Source organism: Plectropomus leopardus, chromosome 6 (genome assembly GCF_008729295.1).
Source record: "Plectropomus leopardus isolate mb chromosome 6, YSFRI_Pleo_2.0, whole genome shotgun sequence".
Lineage (NCBI taxonomy): Eukaryota > Metazoa > Chordata > Actinopteri > Perciformes > Serranidae > Plectropomus > Plectropomus leopardus.
Genome location: NC_056468.1, coordinates 463,235 through 478,354, shown reverse-complemented (window position 1 = coordinate 478,354; position 15,120 = coordinate 463,235). Strand labels below are relative to the sequence as shown.

General features: G+C 40.1%; 1 protein-coding gene across 2 annotated transcripts in view; it reads right to left on the bottom strand.

Annotated features, from left to right (window-relative positions):
• The window catches only part of zfr (zinc finger RNA binding protein), a 57,671-nt gene that overhangs the window by 28,076 nt on the left and 14,475 nt on the right, over positions 1–15,120 (bottom strand). For both annotated transcript variants that reach the window (XM_042488369.1, XM_042488370.1), the window contains exons 3-4: positions 10,146–10,425; positions 4,953–5,091 (exon numbers count right to left, since the gene is read on the bottom strand). In XM_042488369.1, the coding sequence (XP_042344303.1) occupies positions 4,953–5,091; positions 10,146–10,425 (419 nt within the window). The remainder of the gene's footprint in view (positions 1–4,952; positions 5,092–10,145; positions 10,426–15,120) is intronic.

Below are 15,120 nucleotides of genomic sequence, written 5' to 3'. Positions count from 1 at the left end.
CAGTAACAGTGTGGTTGTCTTTAAAGCACAGCACAGAAACACTGAGTTACAATGAATGCAAAAAGGGAATATTTTCCATCTGCTGCTTCACATTAAAATGTGTTTAATTGTGAAGCAGCCACCATAACCGCAGTGCAGTTGTCGCCACCATTAACTTAGACTGTTTAACAAAAATAGCCATTTTCAGCAGTGTAATATCAAATGGTCATTCTCTGTATTATCTTCTTATGACATGATTTAGAATTTTCACAGGGAACAATTAAAAAACAAAAAGGCCTTTCATTCAAAGAATGGGCCTCATGCAACAAACAATATACAAACACATTTTCTCCTATTTTTGCTAATACCCACAATTTGTTGTTATTTTGTTAGTCACCATTTTTTTCTTATCAAGTGGTCCAGAGAACTCATACCAAGATAAGAGAAAAGCATCTTGTTTCAAAGATGTTTCAAAAAAATGCATTAATATCATTTAATTAAATTTTGATTTATGTAAATACTGTACTTAAGTACAAATCAGAGGTTACTGTTACATTACTTGATTACCGTAATCTCATGCCACTTTCCACTTCTACTCCACTACACTTCAGAGGGAAATACTTTACTTTTTACTCCACAACTATATTAGATAACAGCTTTACAAATGTATGTTTTTTCACACAAACCAAAAATATGAAAATAAACAAGTGCAACTAAAACAGTTACAAAATTAATTATTTCTTTTAGGTAAGTCACTTTCAACATTTCATGGTTCCACCTTTCATGTATAGTGCATGTATGAGGAATTGCTTTTTCTTTGAATCATTTGAATTATTTTGATTGATTAAATGTATTTAAACCTTTGTGTTTTAGCTTCTTTGCACTGGCTCCCTGTAAAATCCAGGATTGAATTTAAAATCCTCCTCCTTACTTACAAAGCTCTAAATGGTCAGGCTCCATCCTATCTGTCACAGCTCATAGTTCCTTACCAACCCTAAAGATCACTGCACTCTGAAAACACGGGATTACTCGTGATTCCCAAAGTCTCCAAAAGTAGGACAGGAGCAAGAGCCTTCAGCCACCACACTCCTCTTTTATGGAACCATCTTCTAGTTTCGGTAAGGGAGGCAGACACTGTCTCCACTTTTACGGGTAGACTTAAGATAAAGCTTATAATTAGGTCTAGCTCAGGTTGCCTGGACCAGCCCCTAGTTAGGCTGACATAGGTTTAATCTGCCAAGGCACTTTCTAGGATACACGGAGCTCCTTTTTCCTTCTCTTACTCCCTCAATCTACAAACGCTCATGTCTGTTTACTGCATTACGCTAACCTCGTTGCCTCTCAGGAGCATTCCCTTGTCTGCAATCTTGGCTGCACCTGATCATGGTGATAGCTGTGCTGGTGCTGTGACCATGCCTTTGGTCATGCTCGTGCTGTGGCTGCACTGATACTGTACCTCCAGCTCGCCCTGATCGTGGCCTCGGTTTTGCCATTGCTGTGGTCCTGTCTGAAGCTACGCCTGTGTTGTGGGTCCTGGTTGCGCCGATGCCGTGATCCTGCTTGACATGACCTTCTACTGCCATTATTATGCGTCATGCCTCCACTATTAATATACACATGGAACTCTTAACACCTACAATATTTGCATGTAGCAGCACGTGCTATCATAGAGTGCATTTAGTAATTTTACACCTATCACTATTGTTATATGATATGATATTGTTTCCATTACTGTGCATCTCTTCCCCTCTCTCCCTCTCTCTTTCTCTTTCTTTTTTATCATTATTGTAATTCAATTGTTATTTACGACATCTATTGCACGTCTGTCCATCCTGGATCACTCCTCAGCTGCTCTTCCTGAGGTTTCTTTCATTTTTTAACCCCAATACAGGGTTTTTTGCTGGGAGTTTTTCCTTAGACAATGTGAGGGTCTAAGGACAGAGGGATGTCGTATGCTGTAAAGCCCTCTGAGGCTACTCTGTTTAAGTTTATTTTTTAGTAGTTTCACTACTGCATAAGTTCTTTTTCATACAGTTTTTTTTGGTGTCATAACTCCAGTCTTGTTCATGTGTCAGAGTCTTTGCACATGACACAAAACCTGCCCTTATATAGTGTTTAGCAGGCATCACCTGTGCTATAACAGGTGACTTAGGATCAAGTGGGATTCATCACTGAGCACACCTGGTCAGAGCAGATTTGGGTGGTTCAGAATGTTTGGTGCATCTGGACTGCTCTCATTTTTTCTCCTACCAGAAAATTAAGACAAATTTTAGAGAATGTTGCTGCATGAGGCCCAATGTGTGTGAATGCTGAAAGCAACATAAAATAAATCACAAAGCATTGCTGGAATTCAGAGAATCTTGAGGGGCAATTGCATTGCACTGCCAAAAAAATCTTTATGTTGAAAAGGAGATTTGCAGAGTTGGAAGTTGAACTGCATCCACAAACTAAAAGCTGAAATACATTGTTAAAAAATCTTTTTTAAGCAGCAGACACCAATGCGGAAAATGCCTGTGAATCTTGAGAGTTAAAATAATTTGCAGCACATTTCTCATTATAAGGGATTCTTAAAGTGCAATATACTGGACTGCTGAAACAACTGGAAGTTCAAAAGTAAAACTTGCAGAGCTGAAAGCTGAACTGCAATACCTAAAGAACCTACAAGCTGAAAATAATTTTGGAATCTTAAGTGTTGAAATGAATTAATGGAAAACACTGAAAGAAGAAATGCCTTGTAAATCAAAAGCAAAAAAAAGGAAAAAAAAAAGTTGAATACAAATATAAATATCATTAAGAAGCATAAGATTTTGACATTTGAAATTAGGGATGGGAGAGAAATTTTTTAGATTAATCTAGATACGGACCCAGACAATTCGTCATCAATTCAGAAATAGGATGAAGTGATGTTGACAGAACAAAAGAGGCAGAACGCAACAACAAGAGCAGTGCAGCACCCAGGCAGTAAACCTGTAATTCATCTTCACAAAATGCAATCGCTGCAAGCTTATTTTAATTTTATGTTTTAATAATTACATTTAGGAAGCAAACGTGAGTTATACTGTTCATACTTTCTACATCATCACCCTGAGACTAACGTTAGCGGAGTGGAGCAGCAGTAATATGAACAAACACGACTAGCTAACCAGCACATGCTGCAGCAGTGAACAATTTAAACCAGCTCTTTGGTGAAGAAAATGCTCAGTATGCTCTGTCTGTTTTATCTCAAAACCCCATGCACTGGGAACACACAGCATCTTGGGTTTTTTTTTACTCTAACCTAACTACAAACCTGAGAAACTGTGTGTTTGTAACCATGCTTGATGTTGGGGCTGAGTACATCTGCTTTTTTGGTTATTTTATTTTGATTCTGTCTCCAAAAAACGACTTAGATTCGCTGCTCCACCATCAGCTGACAGTCAGGGGAAATACAGAGTATAGAGCATTTCGCATCATACTCAATTTTTGGAACAGTGGACTGAGAAGCCATGACTGTTTAAGTAAGTTTTTTGTTTCTGTCGAGTTTGAATGAAGTGTTTGAATATCATTTCAGCGATTGGAAACTCACTGGAGAGCTTCTTCAGGATCACTAACATAAACTGGCAAAAGCGGCCACGGCCAGCAGATGATCACTGAGTATTTCTGTCACCTAACACTGTATTTTATGTTTTTGCCATAGCTTTAGGCTGTGGTGGTGATATACAGCTTATAGGCACTCCATGCACAATAAGGCATGTGTTATTCATAACATACTGTTATGAAGTTTGTCATTTTTCTGATACTATAGTCGAACAGTGAAGCAAGTATTTTCAGACGCCTTTACTTTTTGTAAACAAAGCTGTGTTTGAGATGCCCACCTCCACGTGCTGGCAGGTTTGGGGAGTATTTGGGGACTGAGCATCAGGAGCCCGGGCACAATCCATCCTTGTACATATAGGCACTGCAATACAGTGCCCCAAGGATGACGTTTTTCTGTAAGCCACTGGGAGGCCAACGTCGCCCTGGTTCCCTCGTCAAAAAAGCCTACAGGATCTGACCACTGGATTTTGGACCATTTCAAAAAATATGCACCTGAAGGACTCCAAGATGGTGAGAAATAAGATTATCTGGTCTGATGAGACCAAGATAGAACTTTTTGGCCTTAATTCTAAGCAGTATGTGTGGAGAACACCAGGCACTGCTCATCACCTGTCCAATACAGTCCCAACAGTGAAGCATGGTGGTGGCAGCATCATGCTGTGGGGGTGTTTTTCAGCTGCAGGGACAGGACGACTGGTTGCAATCGAAGGAAAGATGAATGCGGCCAAGTACAGGGATATCCTGGACAAAAACCTTCTCCAGAGTGCTCAGGACCTCAGACTGGGCCGAAGGTTCACCTTCCAACAAGACAATGACCCTAAGCACACAGCTAAAATACCGAAGGAGTGGCTTCACAACAACTCTGTGACTGTTCTTGAATGGCCCAGCCAGAGCCCTGACTTAAACCCAATTGAGCATCTCTGGAGAGACCTGAAAATGGCTGTCCACCAACGTTCACCATGCAACCTGACAGAACTGGAGAGGATCTGCAAGGAGGAATGGCAGAGGATCCCCAAATCCAGGTGTGAAAAACTTGTTGCATCATTCCCAAAAAGACTCATGGCTGTATTATCTCAAAAGGGTGCTTCTACTAAATACTGAGCAAAGGGTCTGAATACTTATGACCATGTGATATTTCAGTTTTTCTTTTTTAATAAATCTTCAAAAATGTCAACAATTCTGTGTTTTTCTGTCAATATGGGGTGCTGTGTGTACATTAATGAGTAAAATAAAAATAAATAAATAAAAATGAACTTAAATGATTTTAGCAAATGGCTGCAATATAACAAAGAGTGAAAAATTTAAGGGGGTCTGAATACTTTCCGTACCCACTGTATAACTGTTGTTTCAAAGGAGTATCAGTGAATCACAATGAATTGAGCGTGTAAATAGCATACCTGTCTGGTAGTAGGAATCTGCCACACTGGGTTGTGGCTGTGCAGCAGCAACTGCCGCTGTAGCAGTGGGCTGCTGGTAGTACTGCTTATTGTCGTAAGCCACAGCAGGAGCTGTAGACCGGACATAGGAGTAGGAGTCCTGCAAAAGAAAAAATAAAACAAAACTGAAGAAATGGCAGCTCAATTCTTGGCTCTCCCTATCCAAATGTCCAAGAGTTCTTTGGAAAGACACTGAACCCCAAATTGCTACCATTGGTGTTGCGTGTGTGCGTGGATGGATGAATGTGAGGCAAATTGTAAAGCGCTTTGATTAAAGGTGGGATACTAAATTCAGTCCATTTACCACTTAGAGCTAGTGAATAAAAACAGAATTTCTGCTCAAACCAAAAAGTTGCCGCTTAATGTGATTGTGTTGCACTGACAGGTTCTGTGCTGTGAAAATGTACATTTATCATGTGAACTTTAGAGTGAGGGTAGTTTCCAAACCATCCAACCAATTGTTTGCAGGGAAGTTACATTTATTGAGAGCCCCAACCACACGTGCAGTGACATTTAACTACTTCATTAAGATTCTAGTGAACACTCCGCTTGTGCTCAAAGCTCCAAAAATATTTTATATATTTGAAAAACTCAACAGCAAATTAAGAAATCATGACCCGGTGACTCAAGATAATCTAGCAGACCTTGTTGTGAGCAGTTTCATGTAGGAACTGTTTTCTTTCTACCAATCTGCACCCAGCAACTGTATCACTGCACAGTAGGAGGCATGCTCATGGTCTAGAGGCCCGTGCTCGTGATAGCGTGAGAATTAAACATCTATGGCGTCCTCCTCAGCTGAGCTATAAGGTTAGCTAGTTCAGTACACACTTCCCTCTGTGTGGTGATTCCACTGACAGGTGTATTTCGTTAGAAAGAAAGAAGTTCCTATATAAAATTAATCACAACAAGGTTCATGGATTGTCTTGAGTAACCAGGTCATGATTTCTAGAGAGAGACATTGCTGTTAAGTTTGTTGAATGTCTTTTTTAGCACTTTTAGCAACACAAGCTGAGTACCATCTAGTTCTGTTATGCTGGAGTGAAGGCAGACATTTCTACGGCAGATAACTATACAGTTATATCAGTTAACCGTTGACATTCCTGATGTTAAATTTTCAGTTTGTCAGGTTGCCTATGATGTGATTGTTTGTAGTGCAACTCTCAAGGTCTATTTCATCAAATCCAAATGAGTTATGTTTAAATACTATTTATGTAATTAATGATCAGATGCAATCACAAAAACAGCATTTTAAAATGCTTTAGGGGGTTCTGCTGAAGACTACTGCAAAGTTTCAACTTTTAAACCCGTTCAAGATCTTAAATGTCACATACGGCAATTGTGAGATAAAGCGATAAAAGCAACACATTTTTGCGAAGATTTTAATTTGTATGTTATGCAAAGATATACAACCCCAATTCCAAAAAGTTGGGACACTGTAAAATGTAAATAAAAACAGAATGCAATGATTTACAAATCTTTTTTGATCTATAATTAGTTATGTACAGTAAAAAGACATGATATTTTATGATCAAACTGAAAAACTTTATTTTTTTCACAGCCCATGTAGTTATATCCTTGATAAAGTCATGTATCATGTATCATGTGTCATGCAGAGGTCAGAGACAATTTTTTTCAACCTTGCCTGTCTTGTGATTTCTCCAGATTTTCTGAATCTTTTGATAATATTATGGATTGTAGATGATGAAGTCTCTAAATCCTTTGCAATTGCATGTTGAGAAACATTGTTCTGAAACTGTTGGATTGTTTGCCCACAGTTTTTCATAAACTGACAATCCTTGCTTGTGAAGAACTGAGCTCTTTGAAGATGCCCCTCTGAACACTCAGTTATGATACTTTAATTTGTTAACACTAATCTGTTTACCTGTGGAATGTTCCAGGTGATTTTGAACATTCCACAACTTTCCCAGTCTTTCGTTGCCTCCCGTCCAAACTGTTTTGGAACTTGTTGCAGGCAAATTCAAAAGGAGAAAATATTTTACAAAATAAATAAAGTTTATCAGTTCCTGTACTCAATGGAATATGTTTATCTAACAATAAAGCAAGGAATCACTTTGTGTGCGTGTTTGTGTTAGTGTGTCCTCCCCATATCTTGAGAGACCCAAGTACGTGCCGTGTCAAATTTGGTGCGATTTGGCCATGCGATGCATTCATTATTTATTTCCGAAAAAAACAAGTGAACTGGCTCTGTAGCTGTGTGCAGGGGTGGGGGCAGGGCTTGAGACTCTGCAGAGTTGAGCATATCCTCATCTAAGTAAGCATGGATTCTGCACAGTAACATTACATTCAACAACAAATTAGGAAAGAGACACCGACTAATGTACACTGTAGTAAACTCAACATTTCAAACTTCAGTGATGTAACTTTCCTAATTAATGCTTCTGCTCCCAGACCCAAAGAACTGCAGAACTCTGGCCAACTGTTGATAATATGCTGCTCCACTCAGCAGAGTTGTGTCAAAGACTGTTTCACTAGTGTCCCACTGCAGCTCAGTGACTGCACTTCATGCTGGATATACTAATGTTATAACTGAACTCTTCTTCAGACCCCTGGAGTCAACAAGCATAAGCAGAGAGCCTACAGAATATGCATCTCTATGCCATTGCAACTCTACACTGTGTGAGTATGCCATACCAACAGATAAAACTAATAACTTAACTGCCAGCAAAATACCTACCTTAATTAAATCCATGCATTACTTTGTAATTGTGATAATTAAAGCAAGCGACTGATACACTTATTTGATAATTAATGTTTACCTACTTAGTGTATTTCAGCGGACAGTCTGACTGCGAGTAGCCATGACTTTGGTGTGTTTTAACGGGCAGATTTAGTGATTTTGGCCAAACACCATCTTGCTTTACTTTACAGCCACCCTCCAACTGAGAATGTTGGAAGGCTATTTGCAATTTTGGAAGAAGTATTCAAAATATTTTTTTCCTGAATTAAAGTATTAACTGTTAATAGTAAGACTATAAATACCATGTAAGTAAGTTACCAGATTTAAATTGTGTCAACAATTAAGTAAACAACAGGCATTATCAGCATTTACTTAACATCTGTTTAAAGGTGAAGCTCTCAGTTCTACTCTAATACTGGAGCTAACCCAGATACCATTTTACAGGCTCCAGAGCATCAGCATTGATCAACAGCAAATAACTGAAGCTTTGGCAGTTCGTTGGTGGCAATCTCTGTTAATTTAAAAAAGACTGTAATGTACATGGCTTCACCGTCAGCTAAGGTCTGTTTCACACAGCACGCATCAGCAATGCATGAGCAGTGCCTAACCTGTTGTTTTTAACATGTTAACAAGTTAGAGCTAACATGTTCACAAGTTAGAGCATTTACACTGCCCAACTGAGCAGTGCTTGACAGGTGTGTCTCAGCTGCAGCACATCTAGCTCAACAATTTTTTAACGTATGCAGCGTGGGTTGGTCAGCTGATAGAGGCAGTAAAATTGGTGTTTTGGTGATTATATTGACTCTACACTACTTTTTACCGCAGTTTAAAAGTCTCTCTATCACAAAGATGATGAAATACAAAGCTGTCTGTTTCACTCCAACTTCCCTGCTTCCCTATAAAAAATAAAAGCCCTCTGACAGAATCTCTGTGGACAGAATCTCATAAGTTGCTGACACAATAAATTTTGTTTGAAAACATTGCATTGTCAACAACACGGCAGGACTGTGTTGTCAACAATGCATGAGCTGCACTGCTGACGCATGCTGTGTGAAACGGGCCTAAAGGAAAGCCCAGGATCCTGACCCCCAATAGTTTTACTGACAGGTAAACAACAGTTACACAATACAAAAATCTGTGTTCGGAATTCGGAATAGTCTAAAATAAAAAGTGTCCACCTTACTGTGTAAGATATTCAAATTTGACTTCTCTGCACTGCAGGGAAGGGCTCGACTTGAGGTGAGCTGCTGGGAGGCTCAAGTGTTTGCATTCTGATGCATTTTTATTATCATGGACAAAAACAAACACAATCACAGCAAACTAAATCTAACAAATCTAAAAGATTAAGATGGATTTTTTTTCCCCCAACAACGCTGCAATCACATTTGCTGTCTGGAAAAATCCCTTAAATCCCTAAACTGACAACTGAATACCTACCTAGTTAACAAATAGTTGTTTATTCTGATCCAGTCCTAATGGAAAGTTTAGTGAATAATAATGCATCATATTTTACTGTGTCATATTTTGAATGTTAGAACTTGTGAGTAAAATTGGAATCTGAAACCTAACCAGTCACATCTTACCGTCAGGTAAAAGTGGTAAAAATCTAAATAGTAAAATGTTTTCCTCTGAAGTAGAAGTAGAAATACACAGTAGGTAAGTTGCATACTGTTGAGATGCAAGTGCTTTCAGATCTTTTTAAGAATTATTTTGGGGTACAGCAAGATAGAATAGGCAGTTTATGATTTCATATTTTTTATTTCTAAAGATCATAATTTATCTTTAGCACTTTTGAGGCGCAGTGTCGAGTGTCAAGTTGTTGGAGATAACTGCAGGCAGGAAAAAGCATTCAGTCTGTTCCAAGCAGACATTTTAAACAGGAACTGTATTTGTTAATGTAAAAGAGGATTTGCAAATTAGTGCATTTTGTTTTTATTTACATTGTACCCAGTGTCCCACCTTTTTTGGAATTGGTGGTTGTAGATGATCAGAAGTCAGAAGACCAGACCTGATTTGTTTTCCCTCATAAATTTTTTAAGGATGCATTTTAAAAGCGTTTTGCCTGAGAATAATGTGAAAACAAAATTAGCATGAACACATTTTGGCAATAATGAAGAGTCATAAATCAGTTTTCTGCAACATTCACTCATATTTAGAGTCATTTTGAACAACGGCTGCCACTGCATTCAGGGGTTAAATTTGCAGTGCCCCCCATTTCCATATCTTTTCATGACGTGTACAGGGTTGAAATACATATCCAAATGCATAAAAACATGTTCCATTTCAAAATTCCAGATTATGAAGGCAGAACATCTGGTCCCATCCCCCACCCTGAATAACCCCCACGTGAATAACACGTGAATTCAGTGCAGATATCAAAAATGACAAAAAATAGGTGTTAACAGTATCTGTAATCTTTTAAGATGACTTGAAAGGAAAAAAACCTTATGGAATACCTGGTAGTTTTGTGAGGTGACTGGTGGTGGTGGTGGAGGGACTTCAGGCTGGCGCTGAGGGTAGCCGTAGTCAGTTGCAGTGTGGGTTGGCTGGTATCCTCCATAAGCTGCTGCAGTGGCAGCTGCTACTGCAACAGGCGCAGGCCGCGCTACAGCAACTGTGGCTGCAGTGGGAGCATAGGCTGCCGCCACAGTGTGTGCCGCCACAGGTGCTTGATGAACTGTGTAACTGGCCACTGTGGTGGGATGTGTGTATGCTACCCCTGCAGCTGGCTGCTGACTGGTAAGGTGACACAAAAGACAAATGACAAAGGTTAGCTGGCCAATTGCAGCTTAGTGGCATCCCTCCTATTGAGGGTGTGGTGATAATTTCAGACGATGATATCATCACGTCTCCACTAGAGAGAGGTATATCATGCATCATAGTTCACTACCTGGTGGACCACGGTCCAAGTCCGGACCCAGAAACAATCGTGTACGGACCCGGATCTATAATCCATTAATTATTAGATGAATTTGACGGGATACTTCAATTTTGACCGGTGCAGCTTTTCTAGTGTTCACAGCAAACACTAGAAAAGCTGCGCCGGTTAAGATCAGGAAATGAACTGACCAATCGCATACGAGTTCAACCATCCCACATGATGCTACTCAGCCAATCAAGTCTCTGCATTCCAGGCAGTAAACATAGCGGCACAGTCAAAAGTTAAGAGGCAAATGACAGATGAAAGGATGACAGAAAGACAGAAAGAATGATAAAGAAAGTAATAGAGAGAGAGAGAAAGACGATCAGACGAGTAATCGAGTGATTTGGAGGCGGGGAGAGAAACAGACGATCAGAAGCAGGGAAAGAAACAAGACGAGCGGAAGCAGGGAGAGAAACAAGACGATCATGTGAGTGAGTCGGAAGCAGGGAGGGAAACAGAAGAACGGAAGCAGAGAGGGAAACAAAGACGATAAGACCAGTGAGTTGGAGACAACAACAAAAAAACACAAATGGCACTATCTAAGAAAAGAAAAGTTGATAGTGAAAATAGAGCTTTCAATCCAGAATGGACGGACTCATTTCTGTTCATTCTTCCCTCCCACAGCACAAAACCACTGTGTCTGATATGCTCAGAGACTGTAGCGCTCATTAAAAGTGGCAATGTGAAGCGCCACTATGACACAAAACACAAAGATTTCGATTGAGCATACCCGCTTACGTCTGAGCTGAAGTCACAGAAAATAAGCAGACTCAGAGCCCAGTATGATCAGTCCACCAGGATCTTCACCCACTCATTCACTGCCCAACAACGTGCTCATGAATGTTCAAGACAAAAAAACATTTACTGGGGGGGAAACAAGCACTATGTAACAAAATAAAGCAAATACGTATGTCAGCATCATCAGCCCCAAAGAAAAGTGAGATATTAACACAGGATGTACTAGCCCAGCTGCATGAAGCCATCCATGAGGCACCATGTGTAGGCTTGGCTGTAGATGAGTTCACTGATGTGTCTGACAATGCTCAGTTGTTAGTTTATGTCAGGTTCTTCAACAAAGACCAGAAAGTGTTCTGTAAGGACCTGCTAGATGTTACTCCCCTTCAGACAAGTACAAGAGGAGAGGACATCTACCTGGCCATTAAGGAGAGCGAGGAATAGAGCCAAAACAAGTGGTTTCTTTCACCACAGATGGAGCCCCTGCCTTTATAAGGAGAGAGAGAGGAGCTGTAGCAAGACTGAAAGAAGACAATCCTGAGCTCATTGCATACCACTGCATAAATCACCAGTCTGTCCTCTGCTCCACCCTGTCAGATGAGCATTAAAATACACCTGTCAGTGGAATTTTCTCAGGGCATCCTCTTCCTATCAGCATCGCATGCTCAGGGAATTCTTCAGAGATGTTGAAGCAAATGCTGATGATCTTTTGCTGCACAACAATGTGAGATGGCTCAGCAAAAGCAGGGTTCTGGAGCAGTTTTGGTCCATCAGAAGGGAGGCAGCAGCTTTCTTGGTAGAGCTGAAAAGTCAGAAGGCAACACAGTTTTTGCTCTTTTTTGTTGTCCTTTTTCTTAAACGTGGTTTGAGAAGAAATTAAATTGAAGTTGTCTCTAAATCCTGCTACATCTTTTTGGCGTCGAAGGAGGAGTTGAGGAGTCTCACAGCCTGGGGAAAGAAGCTGCTCTGTAGTCTGGTTTGTTCGGCAGCAGATACTTCTTATCTTTTTCCAGATGGCAGCAGGGTGAACAGGCTGCGGCTGGGGTGGCTGCTGTCTTTCAGTATCCTTTGGGCTCTATGCAGACATCTCACTTCACCGAGGTCACTGATGCCCTGGAGATGGGAACCAGTGATGTTCTGGGCAGTTTTAATCACTCGCAGTAGAGCCTTCCTGTCTTGGGCTGTGCACGAACCATGCCAGTTGGTGATGCTTCCAGTCAGTATGCTTTCTATTGCTCCTCTGTAGAAGTTATCCAGGATCTGGAATTTAGCCTTCTTAAGTTTCCGTAGGAAGTAGAGCCTTTTTTGTGCTTTTTTAACCTGGGTGGTGATGTGTGACGATCAAGATAGGTTCTCAGTGATAGTTATTCCACGGAACCTACAGCTGTTCACTGATGTAGACAGGGGTGTGTGTCTTTGCCTCCTTCTTTCTTAAATCAACAATCAGCTCCTTGGTTTTACTGACGTTGAGCAGTATGTTGTTCTCTGTGCACCACTCTGCAAGATTTCCTCCCAGTATGAACTCCCATTGTTGTTTATAATACAGCTAATGATGGTGGCGTAGTCTGCATACATCACAATAGAGTTCTCCTGATGTCTGTGAGTGCAGTCATGGGTGTACAGTGTGAACACGAGGGGGCTGAGCACACAGTCTTGGGAGGCTACTGTGTTGAACACTATAGTAGGTCTCGCTCTCATATGCAGCATTACACTGAATGCACTAGTGCTGCAAAGCTTGCTGATTTTCAGTGCAGTGCTGCCCATTTCCTTTCTGTGTGAAGTTGAGAAATAAGGCCGTTCCCACTGGACGAGCCACGGCCTCAAGGTCTGTGGCAGTTCTCAATCTGCGCCAATAGTTGTAGTGGCTGTTTTATTTTTACGTGAGCAAACCTTACAGATTCACCAATAATCTATATTGAACAATACAGAATCTATGTTAGATATGATATAAATGATCTGCTGATGATAAATGAAAAAAAAATGTGTCCCATGTTTCCACATATTTGTCAGCTATGTTTAAACAGAGCAGAGTGCTCTATTTGATTTAAAAACAGTAGGGGAGAAGAAAGACTTGCTCACCGGTGTGAAGGAATACGCTTCTTGTGTAAACGGCAAGGTGACAGCTGACAGGCAGCTGCACTATCAGATATCTCGACACTTTAACTGGTGTTCAACATAAGTACAGAGTTTATTTACCTCACTAAATCAGCAGCAGATACACACACAGCAGATATTACTGAAGTTGTTAAGGCAAAAACACCTGGTGCTTCTGCTGGTAACATTCTGCCAATAGCAGTTTCAGTTCTAAGAATATGAGATCTGAAAGGAGAAGAGGGAGTGTGACAACGCCTGGACGTTGCGAAATATATGGTCATATGACCATAGTTTATAAAAAAAATACATCTCAGTGAGGATACAAACATTTCATATACCAGACATACATGTAGGGCTGGGCGATAAAATGATAACGATATCAAACGCAAAATAACTTTTCCTTTATTGAAATATAAGACGTAGATAGAACATCGATAGAATGCATTCTAGCCGTGTTTTGACAGACAACACGGACAGCCAATGAGAATAGAGCCACAACGAACCAAATGCAGTGAACGACTTTGATTCTAGAATACAGAGTGTTTGACAACCAAGTCGTATGTGCTTCCACAGGGTTTCATTATTGCGGATCAAAGAGCTGATGGTCCGTCAGCAGTGCAGTGAGATAGAAACAGAACAGAGCGGAGCTTCTCCTCATATCAGTTGGAAAGTGCCTTCTTTAGACATCTAAAGACTACTTGTTCGTTTCAGGTTTAAATCGGACTTTGGATGGAATTATTTAGAAACATTATCTTATTTTCACCCTTTCTCTAACTGGGAATGTTGGCAAGCTGTTGACAGCTATAGTAGAAGTAGGCGTACTCAAAAGTTGTTGTTTTTTCCCTGAGTAAAATGATTAATAGCAAAGACATGTCACAGCAGTTGAAGTCAGAGTCCTGCAGTCAGGAGAGGTTGGCTTATTATCAGCACAATGGGCTTAAATTTACCTGAAGTTTGCTTAAGATGGAGCTTTTCATTTTTATATAATGCTGGGAAGTTTAAAAAATAATAATCAATCATATGTTGAAACTGATGAAACTGTGTCCAGTGAACTATGAGGGCAAAGTAGAATGCTTGATTAACGGTGATATTGATTTAAGGTATGAGGTTCGGACCTTTGCTGGGAGGAAATTTTAGTAACTGGACCTCTTTGAATTTTAGTTGAATAGGTCTGCCAGTTGGTGATGCATGTTCTACAGTACATTTTGTGTTCAGTGTCTGACAGAAAATAAACATTTAGACCAAAATTAACCTAGGAGTACAGGGGAACCTTGAAGCTCGACAGAAAGAGTGATTAGATGTATATCGTAATATATATTAATATCGACTGATATGAAAAAAATGATCGTGATAAGACTATTTTCCATATCGCCCAGCCCTACATATATGCATGTGTAACCCACATTTGATCCATTCATAAGAGATTGCTGTCACTCTGGGCTGCATCATGAACTTGCATAAAGCAACCATTTACATTTTTTTTTAATTCACACACTCAAAAGAATGGTTTCATATTCAACCTTTTTGGTTGCAGGCTAGAGCCCTAAGTGTAGGAAGTGGTGTAATGATCCATTGATATCCATCAAGCAGTAGGGCTGCAACAACGAATCGTTAAAATCGATTATAATCGATTATTAAATGTGTTGGCAACAAATAAAATTATCGATTTGTTGTGTCGC